General features: G+C 38.8%; 1 protein-coding gene across 3 annotated transcripts in view; it reads left to right on the top strand.

Annotated features, from left to right (window-relative positions):
• NYAP2 (neuronal tyrosine-phosphorylated phosphoinositide-3-kinase adaptor 2) overlaps positions 1-19,949 on the top strand; it is a 174,561-nt gene extending 154,612 nt beyond the window's left edge. For 2 of the 3 annotated variants that reach the window (XM_024103220.3, XM_024103221.3), the window contains 2 exons: positions 11,610-11,711; positions 19,561-19,949. In XM_024103220.3, coding sequence (XP_023958988.1) covers positions 11,610-11,711; positions 19,561-19,788 — 330 coding nt within the window. In that variant the 3' untranslated portion in view covers positions 19,789-19,949. The remainder of the gene's footprint in view (positions 1-11,609; positions 11,712-19,560) is intronic. The other variant, XM_008165880.4, reaches the window with a different exon arrangement.
• The last annotated feature ends 1,745 nt before the right edge of the window (positions 19,950-21,694 follow it).

Genomic DNA, 21,694 nt, shown 5'->3' with positions numbered 1-21,694 from the left:
GTCCTGCTTTGAGCAGGGGGTTGGATTAGATGACCTCTTGAGGTTCCTTCCAACCCTGATATTCTATGATTCTATGATCCTTCCCCTCATGGGCTGAAGTCATTGTCAAAAGTGCAGAAGTCATCTCCTGCTGGCACACAGCCCTGCAGTTGCTGTCCCAATATTTTTCCTTCAGTGTTCTACGGTTACGGTCATGAAGCAGAAGCAGGTTGCTGCATCACTGTGTTTTGCATTATTAGGACTCTGGTTAAAAGCATGAGATCACATGCTCTGTGAGGCCCTCGCTGTTATTGATGTGAATGTGAGTCTTGCCACTGTTTTCAGTAGATGCAAAATCAGACCACACGCCTATGGAAGCTCTGGGTGTACCATACAGACTAAGTAGGTTCCAGGGCCACTACTGCAAAGTGTATAGATTATGGGTCTATTTATGCCATCTCAGGCATAAACCTGGTGTAACAGAGTGGAGAAGTAGGCCTTTACCAGATGATAACCTTTGGATTTTGAGTGAGCGGTTTACTGTCTATAGAGACAAAGGGATATGTTTTCAAAGCTGGCCTTACCCTTGCTTACCCATTCAACTACCTGATTTCTCTGTGCATATTTTATTATTTGTGTGTGCAAATGACTGAATCACATTGAGATGCCTTTGAAAATATGGCCCAAAGTCTCTGGGACAGGTTTTGGAACAGGTGATGCCTGTGGAAAGGGAGAACTGACCATCCAAGCAGGCTTTAAGAAGGTATTTCTCTAGGAAAGGGAATTAGTTAAGGGGACAGAAAGATAAAATCTTGAGCTCCTCAGTCCCTTTGCCTAGCATCCCTCAGTGACCATGTGAGGCACCTCTCCTCCTCCTCCACCCCCCTCAAGGCTCAACATAGCTACTGGCCAGTCAAGAAAAATGGATATTTGGGAATTAAGATGGGGCGGGGGAAGGTTGATCTATTCTGTTAAGATTCTCACTTGTGTTTCTCAGTTGAGGTTTGAGAACTTGAAAGCAAGCACTGCCATGCTACCTTCAGGATGAATGTTCCCTAGGAGTAGAGCTGCTTAAAACTTTTCAAATGTAATTATATTTTGACAAAGAAAGGGACACATTTTCGCAGGTTTTTTTATGAAAAATGTGTCCCTGCTTTCGACCAGCTCTACTAGTTGTGTGATGAAGCCTGGGGATAAGCCATTGTATTTTCACAAGGGAAGGGGCAGGTCTTTCAGTGATCTCCAGGAGGTGGTTGCTGTAGCATTACCCAACTGTGGGATTTCATCAATCATCACAGACTATGAGGGTTTAGGCAGCTTGTATTTCTCTTTGATAGGGACAGGGATGTGTTTTGCAATACGTGGGAGACCCAGGTAAAGTAGTCTAAAGTTGACAGCTAGAGAAAGCTGTGTGACTGCATCGGTCCTTGTAGAGGTTAACCAACGATAGGTGCGGTCAGCACTGATGCAGCACTGTTTGGCCTGTTGTGCCACAACTGGCAAGGACACTACAGCCAATCTGAAGTGATTAAAAAATCAGAGGACAAATCAAAATCTACCAATTAGGTTTATTTCCAACCAAAAGGGTAGGCAAATCCAGTTCCTAGCACACAGCCCACATTAAAGCATCATTGCAAGAAGCCTGGGCAAGGACCCCACCAGAAATATATGATAAGCAAATCAGCCTCTTGTGTTGATTGCAGTCGCATGTGATGCTCTTAGTGTCCATCAGGAAAAAGCAGGGTGGGAGCTAAAACAACAGCAGAAGTCTGGAGGATGGGGAGGTGGTGAGCAGGAGGTAAGGAGTTCTGCCACCAGGTGGTGTGTGGCAGTAGTGATCTATGCCAAGGGCTCTCCAGCTGTGTTTATTATGTAGGGTTTTTGTGCATGCTACATACCAGTGGCTGGATTTTCAGTTGATTGTCAGAAAATCACAGTGTATAAAGAATCACATGATAGCATATAACTTGAGTAGGAAGAGGCCCCAGTGCAGAGGGCCAGCACAAAACCTCTGTATAACAGAAGTCCCATTTAATCACCAAAGCAAACTGGAAGGCTGGTCCAGTGGTCAGGGTGCTAACCTAGGACCAGGGAGGCCTGGGTTTAAGTCCTGCCTTTACCACAGATTCCATGTGTGGCCTTGGGCAAGTCACTTAACCTCTCAGTTCCCAATCTGTAGACTGGGGATAATAGCACTCCCCTACCTCGTTGACTGTTGTGGGGATAACTACCTGAAAGATTGCGAGGTGCTCAGAGACTAAGGTGCTTATGGCCCAGGTTACTGCAGATAGATAGCTATAAGTCTGATCGGGGTCCTTTGCAAAGGTGGGAATTTCAGCCCTGGGAAGCTCTGGAAGAGATTATACTTCATTGAGGCACAATTCCTCTCTGAGCAGCCCCGTGTCCACGGAGCCTTTTAAAAAAATGCAGCCTGCTCCCCCTGTATGGTCAGCTTGCTCTTTGAGCTCTTCCGTACAGTGTGGTCAGGGCTGGCTCTGGCTTTTTTGCCACCCCACGCAAAAAAGCCTCCCGCTGCTGCTCTCCCCCCCCCCCGCCCCGCGCGGGGAGCGCGGCAGGGGAGGGCGCCGAGCCCGGCTGCGGGCCCGCTCTCCCCGACCGGCCAGAGTGCTGGGGGGAGGGCAGCGAGCCTGGCTGGGGCTCTGCTCTCCCCGGCGGCCAGAGCGCCAGGAGGAGGGCGGAGAGCCCGGCCGGGGCTCCGCTCTCAGGTCGGAGCGCCGCGCCACCCCCCTCTAGGTGCCACCCCAAGCACATGCTTGGTGGGCTGGTGCCTGGAGCCGGCCCTGAGTGTGGTCCCAGTCTGTTGGTGCATTGGGACTGGTTTATGCTGTTCGAGCTGTGCAAAGCAGCCTCAGAACTGCTGAATGCAACTGAAGGAAGATCTTCCTACACAAGGAATCCTTTAGATAGCGTAATATGTCCCTAGCACCTGATGTGCCACCCTGTCATGGGTAAGTAAGTAGTGTGACCAGAAGAAAGGGGGCAAGGCCAAGGTATTCTTTCCAGGCTGCCATCAAAGACTCTTGGGGCCAATAAAAGCCAACACAAATCAGAATAGCTTGAGGGACCAGTCCAGTGCAAGGCATACCCAGGATCAGGGAAGCACAAGGTGGTTTAAAGCCACCTTTGCACACCCCTCAACCTCTGCCCCACCTCTGAGTGCTTCTCCGCTCAGGATCTGGCCCTGTGCTTTCAGATGCACAACCTATCTTAGATGATATAAAGATCCATGATTCACTTTTATTCATTCACATAACTATGTTTATGATTATTTAGTCACCTTATTAATTTAATGGACATAAAAGCAAATGAGAGAATAAAGACTCTCACCAATAGAAGACATCCAGATTGCTGAGATGGGGTGAGATACAATTATTGATGGTAAGCAGCCTCAAATTTTTATTGTTTCATTGGGCTGATATTGTTAGGCTAAACCTCTTGAGGCTTGTGAAATGTATTTATGAGATCACTTTCTTGTCCTGCCATACAGAGAAATTAAAATGTAACTAGAGGTGCTTCATCTACTATTTAACTGCTCTTGGAGCTTTGTACACGGTTCCATTAAAAATGGAAGTAACTTACATTCAAAATTTCATTTCATTATACTGTAATGTATGCTAATGAGAGAGTAAAATAAGATGTTATGCCTAAACATCAGTAAATTAGCTATAATTGAATTTTATCTTGCAAAACTCCTTACTCCTTTAGGGAATATTTCTTTAAGGCACCCTCTTATAATTTACTTACTCTCTTAAAAACCCCGTAAATTAATTCCAAAACTTGTTCTGAGACTTTTGAATGCAACCAATTAGTTTTTTAATCATGTTAACAAAAGAAGTAGTGCCAGGACAATAACCATTGTGGTGTTTATTTTAAATGGCGTTATGATCACTATTGAAGACACTGTGCCTTGGTTTTAAACAAAAAAACAAAACAAAACAAAAAGCATGCAATTTCCTTTTTTCCTTTCTGTATTTATGTTCAACTCAGGGCAAGAATTTTATAGTATTCATAAAGAAAACAAATAGAAATTACAAACAACGACATGAAAAGAGAATTCATGAAAGCATGGATTTATATATAGGCACCCTCGGTAAAGGACATGAAGATCCTGTATTCTAGACAAAACCACCTTATTTGTCTAATCATGCACATTTCAACTATCCCCATGCACTCTGTTGTCTTGCCTTTTTGTATATGAACTGAATATTCTGTACCATGTTTTTCTGTTCTAATTGCGTGATGCATAAAACACGCCACGGGACAGGAATTTATATCATAAATCATTCAAATTTGCTCTCATGGTTGTCATAATTTCATCAGAATCCCTCAATGTTTGTATAGTCTTATACAGTATATTGCACTTACTGTAGTTGTATAGTATCTTGTCTGTATACTGTATGCACATAAATATGTATATTCACCCATGTATGTATGTATAGTATGTTTATATATCTATGTATATGTATGTGTGTTTGTTCATAGTCTTTCATTAGAAATATGTGGCTATTCATATACATTAAGTGTATGTTGATTGCAAAGAAGTATGAATGCCAGCACCCACTTTTGATAACTTACTTTTACCCTCATTTTGTCTTGTCGAACAATGAAAATAAAAATGTCATGTATTTTAAATGAGAACTTTAAAAATGATTATTTTTCTATTGCTTTACATATTACTGTTCTTTAAAAGGTATTTTATTGAACCTAAGTTTGCAATGCTGACTCCGTTTCTCCTAGACTCATCTTTCAATGGTCATTTGTGTTTGAAAACATTCAGCATTTTGTCCATTCGGTTTTTTTCATCTTGTGTTCATCAAGTGTTTCCAGTTTCAACTAATGCTCTCAGACAATTGGGTGCCGATCCTGCAAATGCTAACTTGTCTCATGTGAGGAGTTCCATTGAACTCAAAGAACAACTTATGCGCATAAAGTCACCCATGCATAAATGTATATAGGATCAGGGCCTTGATCAGTTAATTACGCTGCTTTTCTAAGTGACAAGGTATTGCTTTCATTAATATTTTGTATTCTTCATTTGAAAGAAACACCTTTCCAGTGCAATGGAGTTTTAGGATCAGGTGAAAATGTCAGTCACACTTTACAGTAAGAATACATGTATAAATAGTTTATAAAGGGTTAATAAATGCTGATGAGAGGTTAAAAGCATGTTGCAGACTAAAGTGTATTATAGGTGGTTATAAGCCAGTGGTTCGCAAACTTTTTACGAAGGCGACCCAAACAACTGTCTTTTTTTGTGATGCACTATTACATAAATGCACCCTCTGCCCCAGCACTGCTAGTCCTAGCCCAGTGGAGAGGGGAGGGCCTGGTGAGGGGGTGGAGAGTGAGCCCACCCCACACTCAACCCATAGTGGCGGATCCTGACCTGCAGAGCTGGGATAGGCTCCCCCCTCCAGGTGTTATGATCCGGCACATGGGGCCACAGCGTCACTCAAACCGTTGTGACCTGGCTCCAAACCATCTGCCAGATCACAATGCTCAGAGCAGGGAGAGGAATCCAGAAACCATTGCTGTAGGGAGAGTATGGAATGAGCTCACTCTCCAACCCCGCCCACCCACCACCAACACCAACACCAGGTCCTCCCTGCCACACCAAGCCATGAGAAGTATATGTTTATCTAGGGCCTGCGCCCCATCTAGAAGCTTCCCGCAACCAACTGGTGGATCAGGACCCACCATTTGCGAAACACTGTACTAACATACTTAAAAGTGGAGCATGTGTTTAAGTTTACGGGATAAAGTCTTCTATGAAGAATTACATATGCTTACATAAGCCATATTTATTTTTAAGTGTAGCAACTTTCTTTCCATTTAATGCTAGTTTTATTACTTCTCTTCAGGGATTTTGTCCAGCTGGATTGGCCTCAGTGAATAATAAGTTATTGCAGCATAGTGTCAGCAGCTACTTAGAAAGCTGTTAGAAAGAAGACAAGTCTTTATAGAGGAAATACTGAGGAATTTGTAGAATGTTTTACTGGCAGTGACATAGGCACCATTGTGAAAGGCCTTCATTCCAAATGAATGCAAGAAAATCTTTCATTTTTAAAGTTCATCCTGACCCCCTTGAAGTCAACAGCAAAAGTCCCATTTCACCCATAGGCTATAATTGAGGGGTCTCAGGAGACTATCAAGGAATGTTTTTTTCTCAACAACAAAGAATCCAATCATTTAAAAAGGACACATTCCATAACTGTACTTGGTGTTTATGGATTGAGATAAATCACCCATGCATTGTATTTGGCTACTACATTATTTAACAGTTCCTGATGTAAATGGTTGTATAACATTTTCCTGAGCCACAATCCACGCTAACAATGGCAGTGAACTGCCTCCTGCACGCTGTAGTTAGAAATGTTCTTTGGGATCCTTCAGAATGAAAAATACTATAGCAATGTTGGATAGTAACATCTTCCATTCAGCACTTTTATGATTAAATTATATCTTAGTAACTAATAACACATGGGATACCTTTTCCTTTTAAGCACAATTCTATGCATGTAGAAAGAAGGATGATATTCATTCCCACATGCTAAAACTTTGCCATCTCTGAATAGCTCAATGTTAGCTTTCAGTTGCACATAATGATTCACTTAAATGCCTTACTATCCTACACTCATTTTTTCCCAGGGTATAATGTTACCACCCTTGACAAATGATGGTCACTTTAAAAAATGGCCATTGAATTGATTTGGCCATAAGAAAAAAAGAAATGTAACAGAACACAGTGCTATATTGCAGATATGTAAGACAACTTTAGAATGTGAGCCCCCAGGCCTGCAAATACTTGTACAGGTGCATGGTCCCATTGAGTTTGTGACTTTATCATGCTACAGGAGCAGACTGCCAGGGAATTCTGACTACCAGGACTTTATCTGTGGAAGCATTTTCTCCATGGGCTAAATATGCTAACTCTTTCACTTTCATCTTCAATCTTTAAATGATTGTTTTTAGACAAGGAGGAAGTCTTTTGTGTCCATTTTGTTGAGCACACTTTATGCAAACATAAACATTTAAAGAAGAAAAAGAGGCTTTTACTTTCAATTTGGAGCAATAATCAAGGTTAGCTAAATCCACATGTATGTTTGAAGGAATAAATCACAAATAGGTTATGCATCATTTTAAGAAAGACTGGTGAAAAAGAGCATCATTATTATGAATTCATTCCCATGCTTGATAGTGACATACTACAGTTCTAATTCCAGTGCTCGAGAAAGAAAATTGTTGCTCCTGGGACTGAACCTTCTCTCACAGAAGTCAATGTAAATTTTGCCACTGATATCAATAGGGGCAGGAGTGGGGGCTCTTAAAGGTTTTCAGGGGTTAAGATTAAACTGGGCCTAGACCCACAAAACTTGCCCCCTACTTAAATATCTGAAGTTTCTCTGGACAGTTTACAGCACCTGTATCAGAGTTCTGGAACTTTCAGCTACTGCCAGCTTCTCTCCCTTCTGTTGGGTCATGTGGTAACATGACATGAAGGATCGAGGGGCACCACAATCCATTTCTTCCTCCCAATGGCTTGGTCTTGTTCCTTTGTAAGTCAATGACAAAACTCCCATTGACTTCAATGCTGGAGATTGGGATCTGGGTCCCTCACTAAGTGAATGTGTCAGGCTGCCTTTTGCTGAGTGACTCATTGCTATGTCAGAGCCTTCCCTAAACACGGAGGGGTGGGTCCTAAGAATGTAAGGGTCCTGCCTTAGGCAACCCATACTAATTCAAATGGGACTAGATGCATGAGTAAGGATTGCCCATGCGAGTAAAAGCTAAAGGCTCAGGCACTTCTTATTCTTAATTACCAGGAAATAGATTAATTAGATTCAGAAACGTTAAAAATGTGTTTTCTTTATACTATCCTGCTTCTCTTCCAAGATCTGAAATGTTGAGATAGTTTTGTTTCTAGGCACTACAATGTAAAATGCTGTGTGATCATAAAAAAGTCTCTATCTCATTCAAATTCAATAAAGTCTGGGTAGCCTGCCCTTTATCTCCCTTTCGGTGGTCCTAACACAATATTTCATTTCCCTTTTAATTTTCAGGGTTAACAAAAAGACGTATCACACAGTTTGCTTGAGTCCTGTGTTTATTTCTCAGTTCTGTGTAAAAGGCATAGACTAAGGTTTGGTTTTCATGAGTGGCCTCAATGGGACTACACTGTATGTTTCTCTGCCACATAAATTAGATGTCGTGAGACTACTTTATACATAATATTTGCAACGCTATAATTCTTACTTTGCACATACATAATATTTACAGTCCATGATATGTTAAATAACAGTACATCAGGATAGCTCAGTGGTTTGATCATTCACCTGCTAAACCCAAGGTTGTGAGTTTGATCTTTGAGGGGGCCATATAGGGATCTGGGACAGTATTTGGTCTTGCTAGTGAAGGCAGGGGACTGGACTTGATGACCTTTCAAGGTCCCTTCCAGTTCTATGAGATAAGTATATCTCCATATTTTTATTTATTTTTAATACATTTCAAACCATTTGTTTGAAGATTAGCTTTGATAAGGAAAAGTCATGCTTCTAAATAAGTTAATACCAGGTCAAGAAGATCTGTGGCACAAGAGTGTATTTAATGTATTTATTAGCATGAGAATCAAATGAAGGAATGTTAATTTATCATTCAAAAAGTTTCTTTTATTGAAAAATACAGTAACAGTCAAGGGTAACTAGTTAATTTGACATTAAAGACCACAGGAAAGCTAGTTGAGGATTACGTGCTATGTTTGCTCAGTATGAAGTAACTGTGATGGTTAGTAATTGGAAATCTGAATCATGAAACTGGAAGATTGAGATCAGAAATGCTAAATGGTCTAACCATTGGTTAATTCAATTTGAGAATAAAGTTTATTTGTATCTGACAAATCCACTGGAATTCCTGAAGTTACAAGGACTTTTGTCTGCTCTTGTTGTTAACCCAGCATTTAAAGACAAGACTTTGTAACTTACTCCTTCTCTATTTTTGGTATGACCCATATTTTTGGTAAAATACAGTACATCAAAAGATTCCTTTTTATGTTATAAAAAGCATGTTTATCAAATTATAAGTCAGGATTTGCAGCAAATGCTACCACAGTTGTTATAGGGACATTGCACATCTTTTCTGGTAATATCATTTATATTAAAAGCCAGTTTGCAGAGTTTTAGGACCACAGGATTTATTATAACAGAAAAGACTGTTGGTCTGTTTACTACCTGCCTGTATCAATGACCACAACCTGATACATCAGAGGAAGGCAAACAACAAAGCACATGGCCAGTTGTGCAAAGTTGTACTTTGGCTAAAATTCCTTTAATCATGATGGCCCTGGTTCAAAATATTTAAGCTTTATTTAATATTTAATATTTATTTCATAACTTTAATCACATAATTATTCCCACTGAAGTTGATAACATTACTTATGTGCTAATGTTACACATGTGCTTAAGTATCTTGCTGAATTAGGGCCCACATCATGATCTGAACAAGCCCTGAAGAATGGTTCATGTAATTTTACTGTAAAATATCCCTGTAGCATAAACTTTGACATACATACATACTTTTTGTAGTGTTTGTGTGTATGTGGGGGGGGGGGGAGAATAAAACTTCACAATATTTTTTCCAGCATGATGTTAAAATTATGGCTGGTGGCCTGGAGGAATAACCTCCAGAATGTACCAGAATGTACAAATCTGCTTAAAAATATATACCTCTATCACCTAGGTACTAGAAACAAATAGATACCATTGTCATAGGTTTGTGCTTCATTGCCATAGCAGAAGGAGCTCAGGTTAACTAGCAAATTTTTATTTGCAGATCTGCACTAGCAAGATTAAAGATTTTGGTGCATAAACAAAAACACCAAGTAGAGTCATGCTGGCTTGTATCCCATGGGAAACACAGACAGCAAAGGATAAAAGCATTAAGAAAAGGAGAATAAATGTTTTTAAACTTCCAATGTGTAATTATTCACATGTGTTAATCAGACATATGCTGCTATCAAAATCTATATAACAACTGCTTAATATAGTCTATTCCTATAGCTTTATTTGGTTCTTTTTAGCAGGCATCATCTCCTTTTCAGCTATTATGGCCCCACATCCCTCCATGTTTGGACTACACAAGTCAAACATCAATGGAGAGGTTATTCATTGTGCTTATTGGAAGGGAGCATTTGTGAATACTGGAGCCAAAGACTTTTCTCTGGTTATGCATATTGAATCCTTTGTATTTGTGACTGCTATATAAGCATGTGAATGCATAGGTAACACTGTAGCATGAACACTGATGTAAGCAAGGGCTCGCTCAGAATGCTTTCTAGAAAAGATCAAATAGAGGTGCCTTCAGCTCCTGGGGGAAATTTATCACATGCACTAGCCATTGTGTGGAGTGCACCTGCTTTCCCTGTTCACTTGGTATGCTTTATATATTGTCACTATTGAGTAACATTGTACTAATAACCAATGAATGTTTGAATCTAACAACTGTGGAATAACTGATTAGCCAATGCAAAGCTAAGTAGATGAGTGCATATGCTGGCTCAAATTCTGCTCTCATTTATATTGGTGTAAATCCAGAGTAACTCCATCAACGGCAATGGTACTACTCTGGCTTTATACCTGCAGATGTGTGAGTAGAATCTGATCCTCCCTGTCCTGGCTTTACAACCAGTGGAAGTAACCCGATACAGGTGCTCTGCAGTGATTCTAGTAGACTAGCCAAATGAGACCTTTACAACATAATATAAATGTTCAAAAATGTCTTCAAGAGACTTTGCTGAAACATTTGCTTTTATTAATATTTGTTTTAGCAAACCATGGGTGACACCCTGGCCCAGTTGAAGTCAATGGCCAAACTCTCATTGACTCCAGAAGGATCAGGATGTCACCTTATGTCTTTCTGAACAGGATGGCTGCTGAGTTACTGCAGTGAGTGAATCCTGCCTGTGAATACAAGGTCAGGGAATCTGTGTTATGTCAAGCCAAGTGTGTCAGCTCAGAGAATGTGACATTACTGCTCCATAGCATAGCCATATCCCACATGCACCAGTGGGACCCAGACAACATCAGAGGTCACGTGATTCCACACCCTTCCAAGTGGAAATACGTCAGTTGACAAGATGCCTGGAAAATGAGAGAAAGTGCCACCTAGCTTCTCAGTGGGAAAGAGAGTATGGAGACCGCCATGTCAGAACAGGCAAGTGGGGAGGGAGCAGTACTGAGCCCATTCTCACTTCCTCATAGAGGATGGTAAGTGGCTTTCAGTAAGCCTTTCTTTTTCGCCTATCATTAGCCTGATGGAAACAAGTAGCATGCTTCGCTGTATTGAAATCATTTGTTGCACTGTTCACAGACCATATTACATAGCTTTGTTGCTTTGTTTTCAGATGCTGAAGCCATTTATAATCACTTCAAAACAATGTTGTGGTTGGTTTTTAATTTCACTCATTCTAAGATCGCTTTGTATATCCTTACATTAAATGTTGGACTGTCATTTTTAGTATGGTATATGGTAATCATGAAGAAAAAGGGCATATCTGTGCATGACATTCATGATCACATAAGCATTATTTGGTTTTCCCCATACTTCCGTAAATGAAGAGTCAGCCCCACTGCCCATCCAATAGGAGAGGGAAGAAAACCTCAAGGACCAGAAGAGAACAGCCTCTTTCTCAGCCTAATAACCTGTACAGTTACAGCAAAGTAAGTGTGATTATACAGTACTGGGGAAAAAATTATGGAAACACCCGTTGAAGTATGGGCATGCCTTATTAGCTAGAGCTTCAAATGCCACCTAATAATCCAACCATATTAAAAACAAACAAGCAAGCCTCCCACCAGCAAAGACATCCCTGTTGAGAAAATAAGAAAATGGAACATTACATAATCTAATCTGTTCTTCACAATGCCTTGATATGAGCATTAGTAAGAGATGCTCTATTTGGATCATGGAAAAAGGTCACACAGAATAAAAAAGGGTCCAAAGTATGAAATATACCAATGTTTGCATTTTTTCATCAAAATTTTAAATAATGAAAATAATGTCAACATTTTTGGCCTGGTTTGTGACCCGCTGTAGAGTTGGTTGTAAAATTTCAATAATTTTTTCATGAATGTTCAACAACAAAAATTAAACCAAATTTTCATGAACTTTTTTGTACAAATTATATCCCATTTTTCAACCAGCTCTGAAAATATGATACATAGGATGAAGCTAGCCCCTGTGCAGAGAACCAGCATGAGCCTACCTTATGCATCATTTAATCCACCAAAACAGCACTCATGTAGGACTTAGGAGGCACATAGGCCTTCCCTATAGGGGTGAAATTCACCAATAGATATTACATGAGCAAAGTTACTACACCTAATAGAGAAACAGGTTTACAGACCTGATACTGAGTGTTTTTCATTTTATATGTTCAGTCCCACCTTCCTTTCTCTCTCTCTCTCCCTCTCTTTCCTTCATGCTTTTGCTTTTGCTTTTGTTGGATATGGCTTGGTGTGTATGTAACTTGAAGGTGTTTCCATATTTTTTCAGTTATGTGTATATATTTATTAACTACTGAAGAAGTGTTTGTTTAGTGTGTTAACACAATTTATGTCTTGTGTTAGATGTTGAGTATCCAGACTCTTGAAAGTCAGTAGAGAAGCATCTCAGATTAAAATACAAGACTTTGTTCATTTACTGACAAAAGATATGGGGGAATAACTGTTCCTAATGGCTATAGCTAATGGGTGATGAGGGCTGTATCTAGCAGTAACTGCTTAATATTACTAGCCGGAATGTCAAAAATATTTTCTTCTGACCTTATTCCATGCATAATTATTACTCCCTCTATCAAAACAAAATTAACATGCTTAGTTTAACAAAGGAAAATAATTGTTGCATTCATTGTACTTATTTCTTGCTTTAAAAATCTTTTTGTTGTTGTAATTAATGTCATACACACCCTTACCTGCCTTTCTTATCCATCTATCTCATTTGTCTATCACTCTGGATTGTAGGGCCCTGATCCTTAGTTGATGTGGGTGTAAGTAGCCCCTTAGGACTCAATGGAGCTATGCCCATTTATGGTGGCTGAAATTCTGCTCCAAGTACTTAAATTCAGTCATCTCCCTGTCAAGAAATTCATGATTTCTAAGTGCGTCTGTAGTACCATGGTAATATTCTCATAATTCTTTCCTGACCTTGTAGCTTTGCCTTCTGACTCATGACTGTAAGTATTCAAAGTTTATATCTGCTGCAGTAGAAGCTTCTAGGAGAACATTCCCCATGTTTTCCTTTAAAATTCTATTCTGCTTAGATTCTTATACCATGCCCATCACTCAGCTATCTGAGCACTTCCTTGAGTTAAGAATAAACAGTTAGCATTTTGCTTCCCTTCCTTCCTTTTTCTTTCAATAGACTATATTTAAAAAAAACATATATGTGATATGTAGCTTTGCAAGAAAGCAAGGTCAAACTCTGAGTTTTGCATTTGTAATGGAAAGTGTTGATGTTTGTGTCATCCTTAGATCCTGTGGGAGTGAATTCCACAGTTTTAAATCCACCTTCTAGAAAGGCCTGTCTCCTGCTCATTAGAGTTTGTCCTAATGGAAACGGCTTTGTTATGATGAATGGATTGCCAAGAGTGGTCAAAGTCCAGGGTAGTGAGTCAAGCTTTTAGGCATCTTGAGCCCCTGACCATTTAGAACCTTTAAAATAAGGAATGAGACTCTCTGATGTGATGTTCTATCTAAAGGGAAGCAGTGGAGTGCAGAGGAAATGTGCTCTCAGTATGCCATGGTTCTGAGGACGTGTATTCTGCACCAGTTAGAGTTTTTTCAGGGCTGATGCTTTCATGGCTAAAAACTTGCATTTCAATAATCCAAAGAGGTAACAGAAGCATGCATGATCAAAGCTAGGTATCAACAGTAAGGTTGAGATGCAGTCTCCTAACCACTTGAAGGGGGTAGTATGCATTTCTCCCAGAAGTAGGCATCTCCAATATTAGCTATGGCAGTGAGAAGTTGGGGGGAAAAAAACAAATTTTGGTCTGTGTTGATGCTTTGTGGGCACACATCTTTGACTTGCTGATGCAGCACTGTGTTAGCAAGCTGGTTGAAGTGTTTCTTCTCCTTGTCAGCATTACTTTCATCTCAATAGGATTAAATTTCTGCCAGCTCTTCCTCCTCCATGTGCTACTCTAGCTAAACACTGAGATGGCTGGGTACAGTGGTGTTATCATGGGGCGTGAACAGCAGAGTTGTGTCATTGCCATATTGTTGACATGTAGTCGCAAAGGAAGCCTCATAATTTCTCCTAATAGCTTCATGTGAATACTGAATAAGGCAGGAGTTCTACAGAATAGAATGGTGCTCCACAGGTAGAGAATGGTGGCAGAGGTACAGTTGCCCATCACTGACCTTTGGATACAGCATTGAGGAAAGATTCAAACCATTTCCCAATGCTCCCCTAGAACACTGTTACCTTTCACAGGTAGGATAGCAATATTCTCTGCAAAGAGGTCCAAGAGTATAAATATCTGTCCTATATGCATTAATAGCAAGATATCCATCAGTCCTACCACTGCTATTTCTAGTCAATAACCCAACCTGAAATCTAGGTGGGCAGGATCTATGATATTAGGTGTAGAGGCCAGGAATTCCCATATACTAGAGGAAGATGTAAAGGAGCTATGGCTGCTATTCCTTTCCATAAGCTGGTGTAGCAGCTGCTGAGTACTGTACAGGTTCCATTTAAGTCAATGGCAAAACTCCCATTGGCTTCAATGAAGCCAGGATTTCTTCCGTTGTCACTACGCAGGTCTACATTATGAATCTGAATGCATTTGTTAAGGGTACTGGGCCTGTGGCCTCTCCCTTGCTTGGGAGGTGGAGCCAATCCTCTTCACACCCCACCCAGAATGGCCACATAAAGCCTAATTATTTAGGGGTCTCCTGAATTACAACTGTCTGATGTATTTGAGGAGTAAAAATCCCTTCTGTACTGCTGTTTTGGGAAGCCACATCTCTCCCTCTCTTACTTCCTCCCCCAGTTCAATCTCTTTGATGTAATCACCTCCTTAGCTCACTACTAAGTTACAGACACCAAATAAAACAGCAATAAAATTTCTGTTCAAAATGAGATCCCTAGGCACCCTGAAAGTTGCCTCCTGTATCAGCATAGAGTTTGGCTTTCCCACATGTGATTTCTGCATTAATATGGATTTTTAAATCTCATTCTTCATCGTGGGCCTGATCCAAAGTACACTAGAATCAGCGGAAAGCCTCCCATTGACTTCAAAAGCATTGGATCAGGCCCAATATCCTTAACAAATGCATTCAGATTCATAAGGAAGAACCTGCCTAGTGACAAAGGGAGAAATCCTGGCTTCATTGAAGTTAATGGGAGTTTTGCCATTGATTTAAATGGAGCCTGGATGTCACCCAAAGCTTTGCAGGGCTTATTAACCAAACTTTATGACAGTTTACTGCAGTTCTTTATGAAGATTAATGAATTATTGTCTCCTCTGCATTCCATATCAGTGAGGCAGAATTTTGCCACATTGCTAGTTTCTGTCAGGAAAAGAAAGAAGGGAAGACGTTTATAAGACAGGGATAAATCCTCTCTTCATCAAACTTCTCTGATGAATAATAGTTTTTCTTTTAATGTAACTCAGTAGTTTTATAATTTAATTCCACAACAGAATATAATTAGAGTTTAAAATTGGGAAGTATGTTTTCTCTGAGCTGAAAAAAATTATATTATTATTTCCCCTTTATAGCATTTTGCAAACATTAATGAAATTAATCTCAACAGCTTTGGGAGGTAAATACCAATACATTTTTTACAGATGGGGAAACTGAGGCACTAAAGTTACTTGATTTTCCAAGATCATCCAGAAATCTGATAACACAGCTAAAATAGAACCCACATCTCTTGGCTCTCAGGCCTTTCCTTTTAACCACTAGATTGATTTATTTTTCAAAACTTTTGTGATAGTTTGCCCCCTTCAGAAAAAGTATTTGGAGTTGAAGGGCCCAAGCTGTGATCCTCATTCTCCCGTTTTCGAAAAGCTTCATATGTGGTTTTTTTAATTCACTATTTCAGGGCATTCTAAAAGGCATATGGTCATATTAAGGAGCTGAATGTACTCCTGTATAAATTAATGGAAAAATTCCCATTGACTTCCATGTGTGCAGGATCAGGCCCTCAAAAATGGATTGACCTTTTTAAAATGTAATGTTTACATCTAAGGCCATATTTTCCAATTTTGCTCTGACAATGTTGTTCAGACAATCATTTGTGCACATGATTTCTCCCATACATTTTACTATTCACATACTCAGGCATCATTTCATATCATTTGCATGCTTAAATATTGTGTGCATGCAAATTACCATGAATGGAGGCCCTCATAGAAATGATTACGTGCACAAAATTAGAGGCCTCATTTTGACAACTTGGTCCTAAATCAAACTAAACTGGAATGCCATACCTCTCTGATTTTCTTCTTTCCCGCCCAGTTGTTTCAAATCTGTGTGACTTATTTTAAATATAAATAATATTTTTATATAAAATATATATGTTCCGACGTGTGTGTGTGTGTATATAAAAACACATTATTATTATGATTATTTTATTACTGTTAATCTATTTTTGGTTATGTAATGCAAGTCGTACAATGTGTTTCTTTACAAAAGCTATGAATGCAAATATGTGTTGGTTAAGGGATGATACAACTTGTGGTAAATGATCTTGCTTAAATAAAGGATACCGGTATGATTTAGATTTGTTTTAGAAAAGCTTATATTGCAGGCAGGTTTCTTTTGTCAAATAATGGTGTATGGCTGATTACAGAGGACACCAACTTTTCTTTCTTGGCATCCACACACATATCATTTATCCTGGAGAAGAAACCTTCACATGCTAAACATCAGAGAAGCTGAACATTTCATCTCAGGGAGTTAAGGACACTCAGATATCTCACAGATTGGACCTGAAGTAAATTGCTCTTTATGAACTATTCATCTAGCTCTAACCAATACAAAAGCATTCTCTATACTTGAGTTTATTTTAGCTCCAGTGATACAGGGAATTCCAGAGCTGTTTTGTAGCTGCTAATATGCAGACAAATTCAGGAATACCACTTCCACCTTTAGGGATTTGCAATTGGTGTTTTACTTTTTAGGATGTAAAGATTCAGCTTCAGTTCCTTCGAAGCATGTGAAAGTCTTTATCCAATAGAAGATATAGAACCAGGCAAACTCGAATACAGCACAATGGGGAGAGTGTGCGTATGAAATCATGGATGCAATTTATTCTTGATAGCAACAGTATGTGCAGATGATGGCTTTCCAGTGCGCTACAGCTGATGAGTACAGTATAAGGCATACATTTCATATTCAAACTTGCACTGTTCCCTTACTGGGTGGGTAAAAAAAGGGTATTTCCGCATGCCTGTAAGTGAAATCCACTCTCAAGTGTCTGTTTGGTCAAACTCTGCCCAGATGCTGGTATGCAGTCATGTATTTTGGATATTCTGTTTGATGAATTGTGTGCAGACTATGCGCCTGGCCTGCCACATAGAGGGATTCAACAAAAAAGAAGACACAGATGTGTAAGTAATAAAATATTGCCCTTGGACATAATGGCAAGGAAACCTCTTAGTCACACAGGTTCTGATCCAAAGTCCATTGAAGCCAATGGGAATCTCTCCACTGACTTCAACAAGCTTTAGACCAGGCTCAAAGCACTCATAACAAGTCTAATAACTCTGGTGACTCACCATGACATCTGCTATACAAAGTCTGCCGTAAATTACGCAACACACCTAAAGTGAGAGCCAAACACTCAAATAGAAATTGCAAAGCAGATCAGGCTCCTAGTTGACTTTTAACTTCAGTCAGTTCAGGAAAGGTATGCTGTACATATGTTACCTGCATTATTCTAGGTTAGCAACAATGTTCAATACCACATTTTATCTCTAATCTGGTTTAGGATTACATTATCATCAGCTCTTCCAAAAATAGTACTGCACAAAATCCTATCCTAGACAAAAGTCAAGGTGAAGAATTTGTTGTGTCAGTTTAAAGGAACATGTTTTTGTCTGAAAACCAGCATTGCAAGTAACAATACTCTTATGGAAAGTCATTTGTAAGCAAAATATATGGGTTTCTGTTTTTTTTTTTCAATTTGTTTATTTTGTGCGACTGAGATCACTGTATGCATAATTAATATTTCTGCTAGGTATGCCTGCTTGGTTACTCATTTCCCCCTGTTTTGTGAACTCAGGGGCAGGTGCAGTACCTGAATTTTTTTTATTCTTTCTCTCTCCCTCTCTCTTTTTTACTGAGTAGATTTCAAATTGACAATTGCCCATTGATTTGAATGAAAGTTCTCCATTGACTTCAACGATGACCAGGCCCTTAGTGCTTTTCTAAACTGTTGTTTGCCATACCTGGAGGTGAAAGAATGCCCATAGATTATGTTACCTGTATAAAGTTAATTGTAAACAAACATTTTTTGTGAAATTTAAAACGTATTCTCCGTATTAGTGTACAGTATATACATTTTCACTACAAGTTCAGAAGAGCCACGAAAACTGTGCCTCCAAATTTAGCCTCACAGTTATACAAGGTTTACTGTGTGGTTAAAGGCACAGGCAAAATACATGGCTTGACACACAAACCAGCACTTTTACATGCACATCACATTTGCTAGGAGCAGAGTTACCTGATCTGTGCACACAGGCAGATGTACAGCAAGGATATGCTCAAAATCCATTGATCTATTTACTGACACATTTGAAAGTTAGCTGTTTAGGCCCCAATCCAGTGATGCACTTCACACAATATTTAAGTTTAATCATATGAGTCGTCCTGCTGAACTGAAAAGAAGCTATTTCCCCGGACTTCAGCAGGATGCCCCATATGCTTTTAATTAAGCAAATGCTTAACTGCTTCGCTGGATCAGGACCATAGTTTGCAATAGAGTGAATGAATGAAGATGTTCAGTTTTAAAACAACTTTCTGCTTTTGTGTTAATGAAACACTTCAGAGAACAGGATAGGTTAAACCATCTGACTGGAATAGGATTAATTAAATCATACAAAAAAAACCAAACATATTTAGCTTTATATTTGGAAGTGTTAACATCACAGTTCTAATATGACAAATTGAATTTGGCAGGCATTATAAAATATGGTTTTGAGTGGATTGAATTTTTACCTTCAACATTGCAGGATATTGGTAAGATCTCTGTGCCTTTTAAAGATCTACTATATTATTTAAAATCCAGAAATAAATAGCCGTTGTTTGGCAAAAACATTTACCTTATTAGCTTGCATTAGGCTTGCAATGTTAACAAGGATTATTTTTCTTTTTCTTTTATGTCTTTGTCTAGTATATATAAGTGGATTTTTGTGTTTATTCCTTTTAGTGCATAAGGATTTTGTGTTCATAAAACCATTGATAATGTTTCACAAACATCATGGTGACCACAAGGAGCCAACACTCTAAATGTAATCTATGGCTAAGCAGTTATTTGTATGCGTTATTTTTTTGATAGGTGACATGTATGCAGTGGTTGCATGGGGACCATACAATGCTGGAAATGATTGAGAAAAAGCGTTGTTTGTGCAAAGAAATAAAGGCTCGACAGAAATCAGAAAAAGGACTTTGCAAACAGGACAGCATGCCCATTTTGCCGAGTTGGAAGAAGAACACTGGGAACAAGAAATACAGCCCCCCTCCTTATTCCAAACAACAAACTGTTTTCTGGGACACAGCGATATGACCAGACTGTTGCTGATGCCATCACTACAATGTTGCAAGATGCACAAGTAGCCTCCTTTCTTAATAAGGCAATGCCTGTGACATAAAACTTAATCTGCAGGTGACGAACTACCTAGTGAAAAACATACCAATGTGGTGCTCACCTGTCAATCTAAAGAAAAATCTAAATTTCCAGCTGATTAAGACATGTATATTTATTAAGGATTTTTTTGGATCCAGAAGATATTGAAATGTAAATATTTTGCCAATCTATTGAAAACACCTGAACTAATACACTGTTTAAAATATATAATTCAAAAATTTATGAAGAATTTTACTATATAATATAACTGTTATATTGTTTTATTAACTATTTTATATGTGGTATCCTAATGCTCTTTTTTTGTTGTTGTCATTTTTAATGATCTTACCTGCCTAAATTTGGCCTCTGTACAAAAGCATGTGGTTGTACTTTTGTTTAACAAGTACAATGTACAAATGAACCTGGTGCTAAGGCTGTAGAAGTTCACTAGAGTCATATTCATTAGAGACATCCGTTGCTTTTGTTCTTCTGGGAAAGGTTTTGGCAGGAAGTAGTAAAAACTGTAAACAATGCAAATAAAAATGCTTAATTTGGATGTCCAAATTGCATTAAAAAAGAGTTGTTCTGCATCAGATTTTTTGTAAATTTACTATTATAAATTGCCCTTCTTTTTATGTCAATCAGTTATTAAAGTCTCCAGTGATAGTTCCTAGGCTACATTTGGCTAACCAAGTAAACAAAATTTACTGCAGAAAGGTCTAAAATAGACGCTCTTCCTTCTTTTATTCAGCTGACTAGAGGAGACCATGGTTCACTGTGACTAAGAATTGTACATCACATGATAATGAATTAACCCATTGTTTATCTGGTTAAAACAGTGGCAATGCACCCATGATTCCTGTCCACATTTGTCTTTGGTCCAGAAAGTAAAGGTAACAAAATCTGTTTACAGTACCCCAAACATCCCTAGTTGGGTCTGTATCAAATTGGAAAGCATTATTAAAAAAGGCCTGACCCAAACTCCTTTGACATCAATGGAAAGACTCCCATTGGCTTCACTTGGTTTTGGATCAGACCCACAAAGCACCTTTCTCTCAAGTAACCCATTTCCTGTTCCTGGCTGATCAGATAATTGGGTCATAGTCCTCTGTGACATCACACCCATCCTAAAAGAATGCTATGTCATGACCAAAGAATTATGACCTCTTGGTTTTAACAGGAGAAAGAGATGGCTTATACTACATATGAGGATGAGAGCTGTGCATTAAAATAGCTTCTAAAAGAAACGCTTTAGGGTGAATAATATCCGTATTGCCATGGAGTGATAAAATAATGCTATCACATATATTTTGTATATGTAAAGTTCTATCTATGCTTCTGAAATTTGGCAGCATGAAAATTCCTCTTTAATAGTCCTTTAAAAATTATATTCTCTGAGAAGAAAAAATGTGTTGTTTGAACTTATTGTCATATTGGCTTTTCTTTGAAATTATATTGCAGCAATGCCCTGGGCATCACTGCTGATCAAAAAAACCAAAAATAACCAATTTTAGTAGGTTTTTTTGTAATCTATATTACTAAAGTTTGAGTAATGCTTTATCAGTAGTAGTTTCTTTCCAGCCTCTGAAATAATAATAAAGTTTTTAAATATTTTATAACTAATGTATATTTTGATGTCCAAATTGAGGATTTCTGTATAAGATAAACAAAGAAGTGTGTGTTTATATGTTTGTATGTATATTAGCATTATGCTACATGTGTGTGTATATGTATAGGTGCATATATGCAAACATAGACACACTCATTTATATATATGCTGTATATATGAAATGTGTGTGTGTTGTTGGATATACAGTGGCTGAAATGGGTACAAAATTTAGATGAA

Source organism: Chrysemys picta, chromosome 9 (genome assembly GCF_011386835.1).
Source record: "Chrysemys picta bellii isolate R12L10 chromosome 9, ASM1138683v2, whole genome shotgun sequence".
Taxonomy (NCBI): Eukaryota; Metazoa; Chordata; order Testudines; family Emydidae; genus Chrysemys; species Chrysemys picta.
Note: the sequence above shows the minus strand (reverse complement) of the source record. Positions and strands in the feature narration are given on the sequence as shown.